Source organism: Anopheles stephensi, chromosome X (assembly GCF_013141755.1).
Source record: "Anopheles stephensi strain Indian chromosome X, UCI_ANSTEP_V1.0, whole genome shotgun sequence".
Taxonomy (NCBI): Eukaryota; Metazoa; Arthropoda; class Insecta; order Diptera; family Culicidae; genus Anopheles; species Anopheles stephensi.
Window position 1 is genome coordinate 15,482,810 of NC_050201.1, and position 20,249 is coordinate 15,503,058.

Consider the following 20,249-nt stretch of genomic DNA (forward strand, 5'->3'; position numbering starts at 1 on the left):
GACTATTTTCGCTTGTCTAGTGTGCGTTTTGTTGCACCCGAAAATTGATGTAGTTTGCAGGGTTAATAGGTAATACAATTGAATAGAGTGTTATTGTGGTTACAGCACTTAAATCCCCGGACATCCCGGAAAGATAGATGCATTCGACCAAGTCAGAGGTAGGCAACCGCCAAAATAAGTGTAGATCAAAGTAGGGTGCTCGAGTTTGATTTGGGTATGATTCGTGGGTTTTAAGGTGTTTTTTAAGATTTTTGATTTGTTGTTAGAAATACAAGTATATTAAAAATATTTAAAACAGTATTAATTGTTTTAAAACAGTACACGAATAAAAAATTGTTTAAAATATTTAATTGTTATGGGAGTACTGTGTGTGAATAAAATTTGGAGTGCGCAACCCCTGGCTTGAATGACATTCTGCCTGTCAAAGCCGGAAAACAGCCTAGCTTAGGCTGTGATCTCGTTCTGTTCCCAATTACAAAGCAAAAAGAAAAATTTAAAAAAATAGAATGAATTCAACAAAAATTGAATCAAGCTTGAGTCGGTATTCGCTTATATTATGTTTTTGAATCTGTTATGTTTCAACGGAAAATCATTTTCTGCATAATAGTAAACGAACACAGCCTCACAATTACATGGGAGCAGTGAAAACGCTTAATGCCATGGTTTGAATTGAAAAACAAGGGAAAACGCTTCACATATATGTGTACATGTGGGTGTTTGTGTGAATAATTTGAATTTCACAACAAGCACCTGATTGGCACAAGAGCATTGTTTTTATCCGCTCGCAGTGTAAAGCTAGAGCAAATATAAATTGTTAAAACATATATTAACATTTACCTGCAGAGTATTTAATTTCCCCCTTTTGTCTCACCCTCCTTCTAATATGCTTCATACGGGAAAGTAGGTGGCATAGCGGATTGGAGTTCGAGCGCCGGGAGTTTTTAAATTTGTATTTGATGAACATGTTTTGTCGCTACGCAGTGCTTCTTTCGCAGAATTCCGGTAATCCTGGCTCAGATGTTTCATAGAACTGAACACCCACCTAGGAGCAGGGCCATTTTTCATCCCGTGTTTTCCCGACATCAGCATGAGACACCAACAAAGGAGGCATGATTTGAAGCCTCGGTGTGAGTGGTGCGGTTTGTGCATCGGTGGCTGCTGTGCGTTGTTTTGCTGCTCTCCATGAATTCTGTGAATTCTGAAGAGTTTCAGTGGTTAAAGTGCGAGGTTGTGCTATTATTACTGAACTTTAAATAAAACACAAAACAAACAAACAAACGAAATTAACAATTCTGATTTAATGCTAAATAAAAAGTTTGCGTGCCGTGGAACTGCAGGAAAAACTGGTCAATTTAATTAAATCACATCCCACACGAATTTGTTCTGCGTGTGTACCGGGTATTGTGGTACAACGGTGCATATGCTATTTCTGAAAAGCACAAGGATATGGATCTCTGCCTTTTTTTGGTCTGTTGTACTAGCTGCATGCTCTCCGTCCATCGGATGTTGTTGAGCCGGATAGGGAGCGACATTTAACAGCACACAAACCGTACCAACGCACTGATTCAAGCAGCAATTGTAACTTCATTCGCAACACCGAAGCAAAACTATACGCGTGCCTGCTTGATCGTAATCGCGTGCTACGGGATACCGGTCGGATTCTTGTGACAGTCATCCATTTAACCGTCCAACGCAGGGCGCGAAGTGTGCCGGGGCGGAACCTTTATTCGGACACTTTCGCTACGGCACACTGTGCGCACGGAATTGTAATTCGTGTATTCGTGATGCAATCGATTCCTGCATGGGTTGTAAATTTGGTGACTCTTCGCACCCCTCTGCATGCCATGGTGTACCTATACGGTTCGGTTTTTCGGGTGCGTTCATTGGAGCGCACTGTAACGAGGGTGACATGGTAGCTGTACCTCCAGTTTCGGGCACACAATTTAATCGATCAGCTTTATTGATCTGAAGTGGAAGAGGGTGCGGAGGAAAGAGGAGTTTTAATGGAGACATGTTTGTTTGGATAGCAGGGCACTTTCTCAAGAGGAAGAAGGAAACAACAAAACAAATCAATTTAAGCAAAACAAAAAAAAAAAAAAACAAAATCGCCTCGATTTCCACCAAGTTTAACGAACTTTTTTTTCCAGTATAATTCACAATGTTCGATGCTTATGGAGAAAGTGTCACGTGTTGGGTGGTGTGACCAACTACTGTCACTCCAAAAAGAAGCATTAAGATACAGCTCTGAACATGTAATTTTTTTTCAATGAGATTTACTTTAATAGACCACGAACTCTAGGGTTTGTTTGAATTGTTTATGTAGGAAGTTATATAAGGGATCGAAAGGACAGGTCGGTAGGGTTGTTGGTAGCGGCGTACCTCGAAGGGAGCGGCATCGAATCTCAGAGACCGTCTTTTCCCTAGTGACGGGATTGTAACTCTACGCGTAGGTATCTCTTAAGTCAAGGAAGTCTTCGATAGGATATTTTAATAGATCAGCTGTCGGAGGATGGACATGAAGCTGATACGCGCGTCATTGTTATTGTCGGTGGATTCATTTGTCATTGAAGTAAAATGCACTTATAGAAGATCCGTTGGCAGGCAGTGGCGGATTAACCTAGGAGCGGAAGGAGCGGTGGCTCAGGGCTTCGCCGGTTAGGGGAGCCTCGTTGGCGAATGAAACCCTGTTGTTTTCCTCTAATATCACAATTAGTTCCATTCCGCTCGGGGCCTCCTACTATCTTGATCCACCACTGTTGGCAGGTCTCTAATCTAAGGTATGCAGTTCCTAGGGTAGCAGCAGTTTCTAGGGTAATTGCTGTCCCTAGATACGAGCGGTGTTAATACAGGGTTTCTATTAAGTCTATATTTCTCCTCAGTACAAACAAAATTAAAGGAAGCCCAAAAATGGCAGACCAAAACATAAAACCTCTCGAGGTTGTGTAACGCCACACAAGACGTACCATTTGAAGTACTACAGCGTGTAGCTTGGCACTGCAATTCAAACCACTCTAAACAGTGGTAAGAGTAATTGTTTCTCAAACCTTTGATACCATTTAAAGTGCCTTCAACAAATTAAAATCACTCTATATCGCTCATCTCATCGCCCTCATGAACACCTTCACTTGATTGTTCCCTAATGTATGTGGGCTATATAAAATCGTTTCGATGCAGATCTCTCCAACCTGTATAGGCTGTCTAGCGTGTGCTGTGATCGATCACAATGCCAATAAAAATGCATATGCATACCACCCTCGCCACCTTTGCCCAGTGCTGTAGTAAATAGAGCTTTATGACTTCGGTCGCAAACCGCCGTTACACACAGGTTTGCCCTGCTCCTCGCATCGCAGGTCTGTCTCTCTCTCTAGCTAGCTACCCAACTAGCTTCTGACACCTTGCTGCAAGCTCGCGTGCCTTGATGAATAATGCAGCCGGGATATAGCGAAGAGGGATGGCTGGATGGAGAGATGCAAAATCTGCCACCGAGAGTAATGCATCGTGCTGACCCGGCCTACAAATGGCACCGCGCGTCGTATGGCAGCGTGAACGGAATGATAAATGCGGGCTGAGAGTGACACTCACAGGGTGGGGATCCTTGGGCGTTTGGAAATGGAAAACTTGCTGGGCAGCGGCAAGATATTGCATAATTGCGTGTGTGCGATGGTGCGGTTGCCGGCAGCGTGATATAGCTCTAGAGTGGTAGAGCAGCTCCTAAAAAGGGCAGCTTAAGAGGGTGCCATGCGGGACTTGGATTTCCAAGAACTTTGCAGCGATAAGTTTTTTTTTCTAATGGTAAAAAGTAGCATTTGAATTGTAGAATGCTTCATTAGCTTAGAGCACAGAGCAAGAAAACATGTTTTTAAAATCCAGCCAACGGATATATGTTGCCTACGCAAACAAGAGGCGATGCGATTTGATTTAAGGAACACAGGCGTTTGTGAACCAGGGTTTCACGGTGTAATTAATTAATGTTCCAACATACCCTACGGGTTGGATGGGGCGGTAAATTCTAAGTTTAATTGTGCGCGACAACAACCAATGTGTGGCTTGTGGGGTCCGTCACTGCCTTAAGGCATTTATTAATGGCACTTCGAAGACTCTCTTTCAAAGGTCGCTGATGCTACGTTGGGTTTGTTGATGGATGCTCTGCTCTGGGCTATTTTGCGCTAAACCGTTACGAGACTGGTGTAGACATGCAAAGGTCCACTAATATCACAACAACCGTAGAATAGTGGGTTCTATTAGAGGATCGAATCGGTTTCTAATTTTTCAGCTAAAATTAATATGCGCATTGGTTAGAGCAACTTTTGTTGGGGCTACCAAAACTTAGGGCGAATGCCATCGAGTACGGTAGGACCCGAGGTAAGGAATACCATTATGGATGGATTATTCCTTCTGATTATAGAAAATTCTATAAGTTATAGAGAGGATTATAGAAGATACAAATATTTACGAATTAGAGTTTGTAGAATGATTTAGATCTATCTCATCTGATCATGCATTGATGAGATAGGTAGACCTCATAGGTTTGGCAGGCTCTTTTATATGGAGTAGGAGCTTGTCAAATGGTCGAACAAAGCGACACAAAATCTCAAGTAGTATCGATCGAAGACTAAATTACCTGGGAAGTCATCTGCCGTTACCTATATATTCCAAGAAATACGTTTCCAAGACACAAGCTAAGACACTAAAATAGATGTTGAGATATGTGAACCCTTGCATTGCTAGTGGTGATCCAGACATCATACTACAGACTGAGGAAGCTTCTTCACAGCACCTTTCCCGAATACAACCTGATACAAGTTGTAAAGTCCCGGTGCTCGTATAGCCCTCTCAGATATATGAACTCTATCCCACAATAAAGAACTCCTCGAGAGGAAGCTTCTCCGACGTATTATTGGTTTTGACCGAACCCGCTACATTGATGAACGCTGCGAAGACTCATCTGGAGCTCCGGGTGGGCTTGACTCATCCAGTGTTAACACTTTTTATAGTCTTTTGATGCAGAGGCGAATGCGGATTAAAGCCCCAAGATCTCTAGAGATATAAATCAAATCATAGGAAAAGAAAGGTTGAACTTCCATAACACATATCTCTCTCTCTCTCTCTCTCTCTCTCTCTACTTGTTCTAAAGACCTCTTGGGTCATGTCTGCCATTTCTGACTTACTATAATTAATGATACCACGGTAGTCGTATAGACAGTCCTCACTACAGGGGAACGGTGCGGATGATATAACATGTGTTTTGTACGCTTATTACTTACGTGACTTATTTTGGAGACTATCATGGAGACTTTGGCGAGAAGAAAAATAAATCCTTCACATGGTTTTCGAGAGTGGGATTTGAAACACAGTCCTGTTGAGTGTAAGATCGATGACCCTATCACTTACGCCAACCAGTCACCGCGATCGGACAACGTAAGAAGTTAATAAGAAGCATTATTCTGACCAACCCTTCATGTTCTTGATAGAAAGTATTTATCTTAACTTCCCATAACCAAATACAATTTTTAAGATAATAAACTTAAGATAATTTTATTCCGAATATAATAGATACAGATCCAATATAAATTGAATATCTCTTTTCTCTTAAAATAATAATATTTTAATTTACAATTTAATGAAAATTTGAATGTGATGTGCTTTACATTAACTAAATGTTATTTAATTCTTCACCTTTATTGCAATCGTTCACCCACATTGCACTGTCCCCTGGCGCTGTCTGTAATCAAACAGGAAACGCGATGCAAAACAATAGCGTGTAAATTTTTCATTCACCAAACCACGAACCCATCAATCCCCCTCATCCACGTTCTGTCATTCTGTCTCGAGCGCTGCCGGCGGGCTTTCCGGCTGGCTGTCGGTGCAACGGCAAGCAAAAGGCGAAGCAACAAGGTAACGAGATTTGGTAATGTGCGCCCCAGCAGGTGGGAGCCTGAAGGAGTGAGGATGGAGAAAACCTTTCCCCTTCGTACCTGCGCTCTCGTTTGCACTCCATAATTATCTCATTAACGTTGCCCCCTTATCGAGGGCAGCGCGTTTGCTGTTTTCCTTTGGAGTTTGCTGCTTGCTGCTTTTATTTGCTTGGTTCGCTAGAATCTGACGGCCAACGGCCGTCATTTGAAGTTGGTAATTGTTAGGCCGGGGTAATTGCTTGTAATCAGTCAGTTTTTTTTCACCGATACCGTCCAAAAGGCTTGATCCGGTCGGAAGGTGCATGTACCTTGACTTTTATTGCTTAATGTGAAGTTTCGGAATGTTTGAAAAGAAAAATCTCGCGACAAGACTAGAGCTAGGGTAAGTAATTAACTTTGTGCGTTGATATGCACTGTACGAGATTTTACAATTGAGGTTCCGAGTTGAGATAGTCGAGGTTTACATTGGAGTTTTAGGTATGAGATATAGAGATTTTTAAAGAGATATTCACCATGCAAACTTCAGCTTTAACTTCAACGATCAAATCGAATTCCGAGCTCATCCTCAAAATTCCAGCTAAATTCAGAATTTATCTGACGAACTTGGGAATTTGATTGCTTGACTATTATTAATTAAAGAGCACCCACATCCTATATCCACACCTTTGACTACTCTAGGTCACTCAACTGTGAGGATTTAGTAAGAGCGAAAACTGAGTCAACTAAATTTCACAACTTCGTATCAAACAGAGGACAAAAACACGATAGACCCAAATAACCCCATAGTGTGGACTGACTATTCAACTACGTGGTATCATTAAGTCTAGTAAGCCAGAAATGGCAGGCATGACCCAAGAAGTCGTTAGGCTAAAGAAGAAGAAGAAGACCCAAATAAACTCCAAAGCCAAAACAAAAAGAGAGCAAGTTCTGCTAACGAAATACTCACCAGTGTTCGGCTAAGTAGCAGCTGGACAAACACTGGCTGACATTTAATGGTTCAGTTTTGTGTACGTGGTCGATGATGTGATTGGAAAATATGCACCTCCCACCAGTCTCTTCCGCCGCACAGTACACCGGGAGGCATGAAAAGTAATATCTATCTTCTCGCACTGACAGCGCAGCAGTTCCACGGGAGGACACATCAGTGGCAGGCACCGATGTCTGGCTGACTGTTGCTCGCTCGCACGCCAAATCCATATTTGTCAGTAACGTTCCAGCGAGAGCACACGGTTCCGGTCGAACCACTCGAACCTAGGGCTAGTGCATGCATCAATTATTCATCCCAAATGATTCTGACAGAGGGGTGTGTGTGTGTGTGTATTTTTTGGGGGAACTTTGATTTGGATAATGTGCTGCAGTTTTGGGGTAATTCGTTTCCATGACTGAACACCAAATTGAACACCACCAGACAATGATACATTTTTGAAAAGCACCAAAAAAAAAGCTGGATATCTGGAACTCGTTCACGAACTGACCTAAACAACGTGTAGAATATTTACAGTCTTTTTTTCCTTCACACCAAACTCCCCATCGAACGCATCCTTGAAGCTAAACCCTTCGGTTTACACATCTGTTTATGCTGGCAGTATCGTGCTCAACCGTTTGTCGACTCCCCTGTCAGTGGAGCGAGATCCAAGATTTTTTTTCCAATGCCTTGTTTTGACTCATCCTGGGAACGTTCCCAGGGTTTTTTTCTTTTCCTATTTTCGTTCCACTGTAGTTGGGCTCGCTCGATACCGTGATCCGGTTTTTTCGTCCCGTCTGTGATCATGTTTCAAAGGTTTTGACAAGGATGCCATTTTGTAAGTGACAAAAAAAAAAGAGGAGGAGGACGCCTCGTCCACAACGCTATTCGCTCTTCACGTTTCTTCGATGCATATCGATTACTGAGCGGTTAGTCGGATGATTTTAATATTTATAGAGCCTGAGTCAGTGAGATTTGCTGGCGTGATTTATTGCTGGCAAATGGGTGCCAATGCAATGCCTCAATGAATAAGTAAATAATGGCACCCAGAGCAGCACCCAGATGTAGACCGAATGCGGGGGAACCATTTTGTGTGTTTGTTTTTTTGGTCCCCGCACCCCCCGCCCCGCGAGAGCACCGGAACCGGAAATGGAATGCTTTGATGGCTCCGTTTATGTGAGTAGGTATTTAAGAGTGAGAGTATCAAGCGTGATTTATACGATGCGTATGCAAATATCGCTTTAGTTATGAAGTCATCAGAACACAAAATGCTTGTGTTAGAAGATGTGACCAGTGTTGGGGAAAGCGAAGAAATGAATGTCAACCGAGATTTTGGTGAACATCTCTGGTAATTCTTCATCTCTTGTAGACTTCATTTTCAACTTCTGAAAATTCTTCCTAATCGTTACTGATGTGTAAGAATACGAGTACAGATTGGGGAATTTGGAGATATAATTATCAACGGAGGTTTTAGTGGATATGTCTGGTAATTATTGACTTGAATTTTAACTTCTTGAAAATGCTTAGCAATCTATACTGATGTACAGCAGTTATTCAAGTTGCATTAAAGCCATCAGGACAATCAGACATTTTGGTTTTGATTCAAATTTGGTTCTTTGACCGTTGGTATGGAAGTCAGACAACATTAGAGAGCACTCCAATAAACGTCTTCAGCTCTTTCAGGCTAGTCCTAATTTGTGTCCCAGAAATATCCAACATCGCTCTCCGGGAGATGCTGCAACCCTGGTAACCGTTAGAGCGTACGCAATGGTTGCTTCCTGCGTGCTTTTCGATAACAAGCTAAGAATTGTTGGAACACGTTTGCCGAGTCTGCCCTCGTAGTACCAAAAGGGGTTACCGTTTTGAAGCAAAATTGCAACGCGTAGCCCAAGACAACCAGAGATTGACCTACTTGGCCGCCCAGCTAGGCGCGCCCTGTTTTGATGACGATGCACGTGCACTTTGCTCATCGATCGTGGGGGGGTTATGTGTAAGGGTTTTATGTGTGAGTGGGGCTCGGTAAAGTGAACGGACGGAACGGGCTGGCCGATGTTTCGCACCACGTTTTTGGCCAACACATCCGCGCCGAATGCGTTCGAGCGATAGAAAAGCGAAAGTACTCACGTGCAGCGCTGCAACTGCATTGTGCGACACAAAAGCCGGTTCTAGACACGCGCACGTTGACCTCCAGCGAGTCGGACTGCTGGGCACGCCCCTAGAGGCAACATTGCGTGTGCGTATTGCGTAGAGGCGTTGTGTACGCTGGTGCCGGCGACTGATCTGATAACCTCCGCCAGCTGGCTTGCAGGCGACGGTTTTGGCTCACCTGGATCGCCTAGCCGTTGAAAAGGGGTGTCAAAAGTGAACGTAAACTAGTGCTTAGATAAGTTCTTACTGTGGTGTAGAGATGGCCTGTTCTTGGTACCGCTCCGGGTGATAACCGGTGTAACGGTGGAAAGGGTAGCTTGCAGCTCACAGGAGATTTGCTCTCGAACGCGTACACGGGTTCGGAAATCGTTACGTCTGTATAAAAGAAGCGGACCGCTGGGTTAGACGGCATCAGTACACCAGCTGAGTTCTTCGAGTGCATTAGCCAACAGTCTTCAATCAATTTGCCAATCAACCCACCTAAACAGCTAACAAAAATGGCCTTCAAGGTAAGTTAGATCCTCGGAGAGAGATTCGAGAACAAAAGTGTGGTCAATACATCCAAAAAGTGGTCAGGAACTAGAACTCTGGATATAATTTCGCTTGAAATTGAAGGAACAACACCTCAGAACTCAAGATATTCATAATCAAGAAAAGTAAGAATTGTTGGAGCTATAGACGAGAGCTCCAGGATCTTGGTGAACAGTGTCTCGGTGTGACTGTGCGATTTGGTGATGAATTCTAATGTTGTACGCTGGTTCGTCTCTTCAGTTTGTCATCCTCGCCGCACTCGTTGCCGCCGTCAGTGCCGGTGGACCAGCTGCCTACTCGATCGCTTCGCCGAGCGTGGACTACCACTCGGTCGGTGCCTCGCACGAGCACACCGTCAAGGGTCTGTACGGCCAGAACGTGCTGTCCCAGTATTCGAAAGCCGTCGACTCCGCACACTCGTCGGTGCGTGTGCACAGCTCCCGTCTGAGCAACGATGGATACGCTTACGCCCCGGCCGTTAAGTACGCCGCCCCAGCTTATGGTAAGTGTCTTAGGGCCTAGCGATCCTGAAGAATGTCTGGACACAGATGTACCGCGCTGAACGCATTAACTAACAGCGTCATCGGCGTCTTCACCCTATCCACAGCTGCCCATTATGCCGCTCCGGCCGTCCACTACCCAGCTGCTGCCCACTATGCCGCTCCGGCCGTCCACTACCCAGCTGCCGCTCACTACGCCGCCCCCGCTGTCCACTACCCGGCCGCTCACTATGCCGCTCCCGCCGTCCACTACGCTGCCCACGCCCCGATCGTTAAGGCCGCCTACCCTGCTGCCATTGCCGCCCCGCTGGCCTACAAGTGAGTGACTTTGTAAGGATCGCCCAACCACAGACTCTCCTATAACGCTTTCGGATCTCTTTGCAGGGCTCCGCTGGCCGCTCCTGTAGCTGCCGTGCACGGTGGATCGGTCGTGCAGTTCGCCGGTCTCGGTGCCAGCTACGCCTGGTAAGAAGTGATGACCCGGACTGAACCCTTGTGCACTGGAGACGACCCCAAACCGAGATGCTGCTGGCAGGCAGTAGCAATAGCTTTACCAATTTAAACAAACCAGCAGTCACACAAAGTCAAACAGCAGCTTAGTACCTAAGTTCTAGGTTCATGAGCATTCATGAGCGAAGTGAACGAGCAAGGATGAAATAAATTCGCGGAAGTGGCGCAGTGGTGTTTGGTGCGCCGGACGTAAGGAAATTTTGTTGGGATGTTTTATTCACTCTGGCGTCTTTAACCTTAAGGACTTTGAGGATATCGGATTGGGAGGTGATTTTTGGACTTTATAATTGATTATAACCTCTGATTATGGCTCAGAGGTAATAGTAACAGTACCAAAGCTTTACTAGACAGGGCTCGGGCTTCAAATCCCATCCAGAGATCATTCTTCAGTAGCAAGACACCAGTTAGCAAGTGTTGCCGTGACTAGCCACCAACAAAAAAAAAAGCACTCAAACCGACATTGATTAAATAAGCAAAAGATGATGGCCGACGACATTGGAATTGTTTTTCTTCTCATGAATTCAGCTGCTCATTCGGGCAGGCGAAACGATTCACGCAACAACAACTTCACAATCTGTTTATAGGTGCTTGATGAGATGATGGTGGTTGTAGGGATACTGTGTTCACTTTAAAGACCGCCCACCCAGCCCAAAACACTGCCAGCTGACAGTTGTGAGCTTGTCAAGTGAACAAAAAAAATAAAGAGAAGATGTCTCCACCCCGTGGAAGCGGCCTTTTGAATTTTCCGGACTTTTCCCGGCCCTAGCCCTGAGGGTTGCCGGAAGTTGGCAGGACGGCCGATTTCAACTTCAACGGCTAATTGTATTCCGGCGAAGCGGATTGTATGCGTGGCGTGACGGGGAACGGGGAAGTTTATTTGCGTGAATACTGAAATAAAATTTAATCGCGCTACAGTCGCGAACAATGCGTACCCGGGGGGATGAAGTCCCGGTAAGGATTTCAGGACCGACCACTTCAGGAAAACCAGTGAAAGGAAAATACATTACAGCAAAGTGCTCTGATGCTCAGTTGCTAAAATTCTTGTCCTGTTCGGCGAAGATTTGCATCCAACAGGATGGTATGATGGTCTTCCAAGTGAAAGACTTACATAAACGGTTTCTGCTTGAAGATTCGTATTGGAACAAATGGTAGGTCCCGGCGACCAGCTACAACTGCACAGCTGGTCTTTTAAAATGCGTGAGAATTAATCAATTCAGGAAGTTTGAAATCATTCGAAGGATGAATTATAAACGAAGGTGTATTAGATCGTACCTCCGTTGGAGATGTGATTGGTGTTTTTCTCGCCACTGTGCCGACAAGTGCCCGAACCTCCTTACTCTGCCATCATTCGAACGAACTCACTGGGACCTTTTTCATCTCGGGACCCAGATGTCACTTTCATCCGGTACTGCCGAGCACAAGCTGATCATTAACCGGAGAGTCCTCACGCTCCCAGTGACGGTAGTGAAGCTGGACGGGACATGGAAATCATGTCCCTTCCACAGCCACCCGATTCCCAATCGGGCGGCTGGCATAAATTATGCAAAACAAGGGTACCCGTAGTACCGTTTAAAATTGAGCTGGCATTAAACTTGCAAGGATTAACGCTGGATGCTGTGTCCCGGCTGGTACACAAAACCGCATCGTGCGAAAGTGAAAACCTCGGCATAACGACATTGAAGGGAGAGGGTTTTTGGACAGAGTAATGTCAGAATAAGGGGTACAAAATCTTGGAATCCTGGTCGGGCGACAAGAGTATTGGTGGAGGACGGGCAAAATTTAAATACAAACCAAAGCGCCAAAGCTCGCGCTAACGCTGCCATATGTGAGTTTCAATGTCGACAAACGAGGTTAGGTTTTGTTGGACGAGCCACTGAGCAAATCAAATAAGTTGCCACAGAGCCGAGAAAACGGAAACGGACGCGTGTGTGTTCGTGTCTTACTTGGTTAAAGTAGGTGCCCTCCGTCCCCTTTTTTTCCCACGCCTCACACGTTGTCCACCCTTCGCCGCTACCCGGTGACAACTGTTCGGTGAAAGTCGGCGGCTCTGATCGATCAACACCCCCAAGCGATAACATGCGGTGTTAGGTGATGGGGTTTTTTTTTAAATCCTTTTTGGTGCCTTCTGCTTCGTGCGTGACTTGGCTCCGATGAAGAACCGACTACTATGGGTGCTTTATCTACGGCTCCTCTTCCACATGTGTGTGAGGAGCTGTGAAGGGGGCGCCTTTTTTTTAAATTGTGTTCGATTATCGAAACTCAGTCACGTTCACATGGGATTCAGGAAGCAAAACAAAATCTGGAAAAGAGAGCGAGCAAAATAATATTAAAAAGCACCTACCGTAGGCCACATGCACACGCACAAAGTGAGCAAGAGAGCGAGAAAGAAGGAAAGGAAAGAAGACGCAGTTCGATGACATAGTCGAGCGGTGAATTTTAAAGGCTTGGAAGCTTTTTTCTCACTAACCAGAGGAGTAGGAAAAATAAATTCCCAACTGAACTTTCTAAGTTGTCCTCAGCCTAACGCTTTCACGTCTGGCGGCTTACCCTTAAGCTTTTACGCGATAAAACTAACCGTCTGGAACCGGCTGGTCCTCTGCAGGTGTTATCGGTGATGGTGGAACTGAAGGAAGTAGAGACGATACGAATTAAATTGAAAGTGAATTACCGTACCCGGAAATGCTTTTCCCGCCAGGCGCTGCGGACGTCAGGTTCTGAAGATTTTCGACCCAGCTCCATGCTCCAAGTCACAAGACCCAAGGCAAACCACAGTCGAAAAGCAAACCCATTGTTTTGATGTCGTGACTGCGTGTGAAGTCTCCCACCATTTGCCGACGTTCGCCGAAATGTTGCGCGTTCCCGGAGCATCCCCCGGAGCTGAACGTCAAGCCCAATGGAAGGGGCGTCCAAATGCACCCAGGGAATTTGGTGCGTATTTAACGGGTGTCCGATACGGTTCGAGATCTAGTCAGTCGCTCTGACACTAAGCGGTGTGTACCACGCGTCTACCAGAAGAAAGTGCAATCGGTGTTTGGTGCTTTAGTGTGTGTGTGTTAGTGCACGATTGTGAATATTCTCATCACCCCAAAGAGATCTGTATCGTACCAGAGATGATGTCCATCAGAGCGTGCCGTTTTGCGCATTGGATGGTAGTGACGGTAGCGATAATGGTGCTGTCATCCGCCACGGACGCACAGCTCTCGTTCCACAACGATCCCTCGCAGAACAGCTTCTCGATCAAGCTGCCCGCCTTCCAGCAATCGTTTACGCGTTACTTCGGCAATCAACCGCAGGGTGCACTGCTGCAACAGCAGCAGCAACCGCAACAGCTACAGCAACAGATACCGAGCACGCTGGTAAGTGAGACAATAGAGTTATGGTTGACACTCTACTGTTATTATCGACTCCCTTTCTTTGTTGGTTCTTTGTGAAAGAAAGAAAAAGAAGATAATTTCTGGACCGGGAAGAAAGAAAGAGGAGGAGACATTTGGACCACAATCGGAAGGATTTTTCTTCGAATTTAAATAACTAAAAATTAAGGCACTTTGTGTCAACCAATTTCTTCACCATCTAGAAGCAGAAACATAGTAGTTTTCAGAGGTCGTTGGGGGCCTCGCGAAGAAATGGAATGGCTTGATGTCTAACTCTAGATACAATACGGACAACTTTCATAATGATATTTTTAAAATTTGATGGCGAAGTCTCGCACCATTTCTCATCCAAAGCGGGCGTACCCCGCACAAGAGTTCGAAGTTCTTGGTAGTTTGTCTATACAGTGTTTCCTGACGTTTGTTTCGTTTGGTACAAAGATGGCTTACAAATCTTCCGTCCAGTACGTCGTTGTGAGGATTGTGAGTCTTTCCAAAGTCATTTGGCAGTACTCGTAATTACCTCATTGTATGTCCTGATAAATGTCGTGTTGATTCTTTGCAGCGTTTCCAAGCTCCCACCTTTCACTATTATGTTCAGATGTTAAAGGAGTTGTGCGTCTGGTTGAACAATGTTTGAATCTTCAACTACCACATCGAACCCGTAGTTTTTAGAGACTGGAGAATCTTTGGGCTTGCTAAGATAGATTCCCTGATCAGATCGCTCTCGCTTGAAGACGCTTTACCTGCTCATTTGTCAGATTAATGCTGGAGTACAGATCTGTTATCTATCGCTCACTGCGAGGACTCACGTTAAACGCATCGAGCGGGCTTTCGTTCTTAACATTGCCTAGATCCTAGACCACAGGTGTCAGCTGCTTGGTTTGCAGTCTCTGGAGGCAACGACCGAAAAGTGAAGTTACCCTTATCAGGAATCTCTCAAGGGTTTTTTTTTAAGGAATGGTCCCAAAACTGGACCAGATTCTTCTTAAAAGCTTTTTCTATGTTTAAGTCATGCCTGGGTGTTTTTGTACTACGTTTCAATTCAATCACTGGCATTAGATTAGGACTTCTTACCACAGCTGTTTGGACAGGTACCGTGGCCGATGCAGTAGCGGCAGTGGGTTTAAAGCGGCATCACCAGGATCAAATCCCATCCTGAACCATCGCACTTTTCTTCGTAGTGACGACCTGATTAAGTCTAATAAGCCATTTGATGACCGGGTATGACCACGCAAAGTCGTTCTCCCAAGAAATCCCAAATCCTAGAACCAAGAACAAAAATTTGTTAGTAAAAAATGCCTGGACACACTCAACACTCTGAGTGGTAAGTATTCAGAGAAAGTTGCAACTTCAAATATTTGTATACACTTTTGCTTTCCTAGCTTTCGAGCTAATCCTAAATATGAGTAGTTCACAGTCTTCAAGGAATTTAGTTATATTAAGTAATTATGACAGAGAAATCGTACAGTGAGTTTCTCCTGGATTGGGAATTGGATATTGACATCTGATATCTCCGGACCGGAAAATCAAATCCTAGCCAGTTCGTTGTCTCGATACGCCGGCTTCATTATCTACCATCCACCCCGAGCGCATAAGTTGTTTACCGCCGGGAGTTGCTTTTCTTTCTGGCGATGCAATCCTCGTTCAGAATGCTGAATTCTGCGTATGCATGTGCACTGTGCGTTACGTACGTCGTAGCTAAAACACAGCCTCACACAACTCAATTACTTCGATCAAGTCAAGTAGACTTAACGATTCTTCGATTCGATTCCATTCGCGTACCGGATCGTTGTTACCGTTGGCGCGTTTCGCCAACCGTGCATCAAACATTGGGAGCAATAAAAATAACCCATGGCACGGAAGTTAGCATACCCCGGTAACGGAGAGTGAGAAATTGCATCGTAATGTCCCCCCTGGTCACGTTAATAGAACCCTTGCCTCGCGTGATTGCTGTGCACTGTTTACGATAAAATAACAGCAGTTCCAGTATAAATGTTCCCACTTGGCTCGGTGGGCTGTTCTTCCTGTCGAGCTCTGTTTGCGCGCATCGGGCGACATAATATTCTTCCACACTCCTCAGAAATCCTTGCTGCAACAACCCCTCGCTGTGTTTGTGCGCTGTGGCATATTATCATCGCTGTAAAGTGGGTGTTGAGAGTGCTTGTTACACTGCTCACCGAGCATTTCGGAAACTGTAGCGCAAACAGTATCGAATGGGCTGGGTTATTTGTCGAGGATGCCCTGGCGAAGCATGGCAGCAGAAACGGAAGATTTTTACCGGCACATCGCCACAGGAACAAAAACAAGGTGGGGGCAAAAAAAGCATCCAGTACAACCTCCCCTATTCTATATTATTGACTGTCGCACCGAGGTGCACCATTTTTGCTGATGCAAATCCATCAACGTTGAGGCATAATTGCATTAGCGGTGAGGTGTAGTTTCAGTCGCTTGGAGAAGCAGCCAAGAGGCAACAACCACCTGGGGAGAACGAAAACAACAGTCCCATCGATAGCGAAACAAATATCCCGTTCCTTGACGAAGACCGAAGAAGATGGAGTAGTTTGGAAAGGAATTCCTGGAACTGTGAGGTCTAGGAATTCTGAGTTCTTGCTGTGTACACGTGCCACGGATGGCACCTGGTTGAGGGTGTCTACTTAAATTTTATCTATTGTCCTACCCCTACGAGCTCCGCTCCGGTCCTCCGTTGCCTCTCGGTAACCATTTCTCTGGATGTTCCGTTTCCCAATCGAGATAGGACTCCATTTTCCCAAAGCATCCGGTTGTTGAGGGTTGAGGTTGTCGCTTGTTTTTATTTTTGTTCTTCTTTCCTTCAATGTCAGTTTCGTTACCTTGCCCTCAAGCAAACAGCACAACTTGCTTGCTGTCTGCCGGCATCATTCTTTCGTGCACGTACCATGGTATGGGGCGTCAGTACTAACGGCGGGCCGCCATGTTGTTGTTGTACACAAGATGGCGCAGCACCATTACCGACGGGTGCGTTTCGTTCGGTGAATCCGCGCCATCACGAATATCACGGCAACCGTAATCAAATGCACATTCATTTAGTTTCACCTTTTGCAGCGAAGCGAAATGCATCTGAACTTTGAAGGTGTAAGAGAACAAAGATGGCCGGCTGAAGGATGAAGGTTGGCGGCGATAGAGACGTAAATAAGAATGAATGGTCGGGAGTGTTTCTCTCTCTCTTTTTCGCTCTGTTGCAACGCAGCTACTTCATGCTGCTGACATATCCACACCACGCCATACTTCCCGGACTGCTGGACTAAGATAGCACCGGATGTCACCGGCACCGGTGCATAAATTGTCAATCTTCCTTCCTCCACCCACACTCAGGCTTTCAAACTTCCGGACCGAAAATGCGAAGTAAAAAAAAGCTGGAAGTTCATTCTTTTCGTTCCTGTAGCTACGATTGCAACATTCATCCTGTAGAGCCCTGGAGTCCGGGAGATCTGGAGACGTCTGTGGTACCGGGTGTGCATATTGCGTGTTTGGTTGGTGACGGTTTTTTGAGGTGGTTGTTTTACCCAGCCCGGAAATGAAATCTCTTTCCCATTGGTGTTATCGATTTCTAGCGTTCTCTTTCTCTCTACCAACTGCAAGAATGCAGGACTTATGCTGCCGAAATTATGCTTCATTAATTAACATCCACACCGAGACGTACAGGACGTTCTTTCGTCCGACAATTTTTGAGCACACCGAGCTCGGCTGACAGATCCAATTTTCGGAGTTGCTCTTAATTATGTATGACGACGTGCTCGGGGCTCAAAGTCAAGGTGAAACACACCGACAGCGAGCTTCACCTCTGTGTGGTTCTGCCCAAAAGTAATAATTAAATTATTTCCATCGACGAAGTGGGGAAGTAAACTACATAATTGAAGATTGTTTGCTGGTGGTGAATTCTGGGAAAAGAAACATCAAATGCGGGATAGATCTACAGTGAAGTACTCCCGGGTGGGGAACTAACCTGTATCAATTTCCAGTTAGTCTCGTGTTTTAAGGTTGTACCACTTGAGCACTGTTAGAAACTAAGGTTTTGGTTTTTTTCTCCCAATGTTCTAGACACATCCATCACTAATCGGTAGTCAGGCACAGGCTTATCAGCAGCAGCAGCAGCAACAGCAGCAACCGTTGTACTATCAGCAGCAAGCACAGCAGCAACCTCAGCCGGACGCTTTGAATCGCTACGTTGCCCAATTCCCGGATCAACCGCACTACACCGTCCAGGAGAACTACATCAATCCCAACATTCGTCTGCGGCTTCAACAGCAGCGGCTTCTTCAGCAGCAGCAGCAGCAGCAACAGCAACAACAGCAATATCATCCATCACAGACTAACCAATATCAAGGCTTCGCAACTTCCGCCCAATCCGTACCAACTGCTCAGGATGCGAGTGTCTACAGCAATCAGGTAAGAATGAGAACTGTAGCCCGACGGCCACCATTTTCATTCTTGTGGTCAACTTTTGTTTCCATCCACCAAAAGCAACCACAGTACGAGTACGTCCAACAGACGACCGGTGCCGAGGCACAGCAGGAACCGCTCGCCCAACCACAATACCAACCGGCCTCAGGACAGTTTGGAGTACGGGGACATCAGCAGCAGCAACAGCAGCAGCAGCAGGCGGGCAGCGAAAATGAAGCGGCCAAACTGATCGGTGTTGCCTTTTCACCGTCGAACGAGGTGTCGCAGGTGAAGTTTAGCAGTGGCGGCTTGAAGTACAATTTCTAGGAAGAGACTCCCTTCAACCTTTGATTAGCTAACGTTCGACTTTGGTCTTTTGTTTTAATCTAATGTTATTGTTCTCAATAAAAAAATTTTTGTTTTACTAAATTTATGTCAAGTGATTTCTTGTCTGAGTTAAAGTCTTTCTTTGGTGATATAGTTCCAGGTCCAGGAGTCGTTAAGGACTTGTGAAGCGTGTGGACATGATCTCTACCAATGTAATCGTAGTAGGGATCACAGTAGTGGTATTAGTGTCACAGTAGGAGCTCAGCAATGGCGGCTTGAAGTACAATCCCTGGAGGAAATTCTTGTCTGAGTTAAAGTCTTTGTATGGTGACTCCTTGGTCCTGGAGTCGTTTAGGACTTTCTTGTGAAGCATGTGGACAATGTCCACGAAGTAGGGATCTTAGCAGGAGTCCATCGTTGTCCAACGAGATGACACAGTAGAACCTCAGCTTGACGTACAATCCCTGAAGGAATTTCACTTTACCTGTAGTTTAGCTATGCTTATGCTGTCAGTAAAATTTCTACTAAAATAAAATGTATATCAGGTGGCGTCTAAGTTGAAGTCTTTCCATAGTGACCTAGTTGTCAAGTCTTTCCTTTTTTTTTAAAACGCTTAAGAGGACTTTAAAGACTTCAGTTTGATGTCACATTCTCTGGACCAAGAAGCAATTGGGGACAACATTTCCGAAGCATATCGACCCTTAACTAAACGCATGTCCAGGCAGTAGGGAACTCAGCTGAAGAAAAAATATTACAATAACTGATACGCAAACGGTTCTAGACCGATTAGAAGAGGTCAGTTGTACGATAACAGCTTTCGCGAGCGATAACTGGTCACTGGTCCGAGAATTCTCAAACACTGCACTGCATTATTCCAACCATTATTCGGTGAAATGACTAGCCGAGCTCGTAATGTAAAGGGCTTTTTTTTGACCCGGCTGGTATCTACTTGTATTATCATCTCGGTACGAATCAATGGGTTTTCGAGAAATTACGAATTTAGATCCAGTTCGGTAAATGGTTCAAATTTTCCAAAAACACGCACCACAAGGCCCTGGCCCTGGTGAAACGCATAGGAATTTGCATCAGCGAAATACACACACACACCAGGAACGGAGGTTTAATCCGTTTCAACTGAATGGAGCTGCCGGAAGTTTGAATACCAGGTGCCCCAAGAGCATCCAATGGCACGGATGCTTCACATCCAATTAGTGTTCCCGTGAGTAAATGTCGTCCCGGTGTTCCTGGGTACGGAGAGCATGGCCCATGATTTGGAGTGTTTTGCTGTCAACGCTCAACATTCTCCAGCATCCTCAGCAACTCCCGCCTCGGTCAGGTCAGCGGTACGGCCCGACCGAGTTTCGGTGAGTATGTTTGTGGTCGGCGTCCGCATCAGTCCGTTCTCGAACAGCACGGATCTCATCATAATTTATCTGATTGCCAGGTGCAGATAGCAAATAAAGTACTTGCCATATGTCCTCGTGTTACGCCAGAATGCCCCGATATATCTTGGTGGTTAGCGAGCGCGCGCCCATGGTGCAGCCGTGCCGAGGTCGATAATTGG

General features: G+C 45.5%; 2 protein-coding genes and 1 long non-coding RNA gene across 3 annotated transcripts; all 3 read left to right on the forward strand.

Annotated features, from left to right (window-relative positions):
- Positions 1-56: 56 nt before the first annotated feature.
- LOC118510752 lies at positions 57-2,105 on the forward strand. The gene is made up of 2 exons (XR_004906059.1): positions 57-158; positions 982-2,105. It is a non-coding gene; the product is annotated as an uncharacterized LOC118510752 (long non-coding RNA).
- Positions 2,106-9,379: 7,274 nt separating this feature from the next.
- Positions 9,380-10,766, forward strand: LOC118510747 (cuticle protein 16.5). The gene is made up of 4 exons (XM_036052986.1): positions 9,380-9,536; positions 9,799-10,060; positions 10,166-10,376; positions 10,443-10,766. The coding sequence occupies exons 1-4, from the start codon at positions 9,525-9,527 to the stop codon at positions 10,525-10,527; spliced, it is 570 nt and encodes a 189-aa protein (XP_035908879.1). The 5' UTR covers positions 9,380-9,524; the 3' UTR covers positions 10,528-10,766.
- Positions 10,767-13,516: 2,750 nt separating this feature from the next.
- Positions 13,517-19,210, forward strand: LOC118510740 (ras-interacting protein RIP3-like). Its single transcript, XM_036052972.1, has 3 exons — positions 13,517-13,924; positions 18,017-18,364; positions 18,440-19,210. Exons 1-3 carry the CDS (start codon positions 13,679-13,681, stop codon positions 18,683-18,685), a joined length of 840 nt encoding a protein of 279 aa, XP_035908865.1. The 5' UTR covers positions 13,517-13,678; the 3' UTR covers positions 18,686-19,210.
- Positions 19,211-20,249: the final 1,039 nt, after the last annotated feature.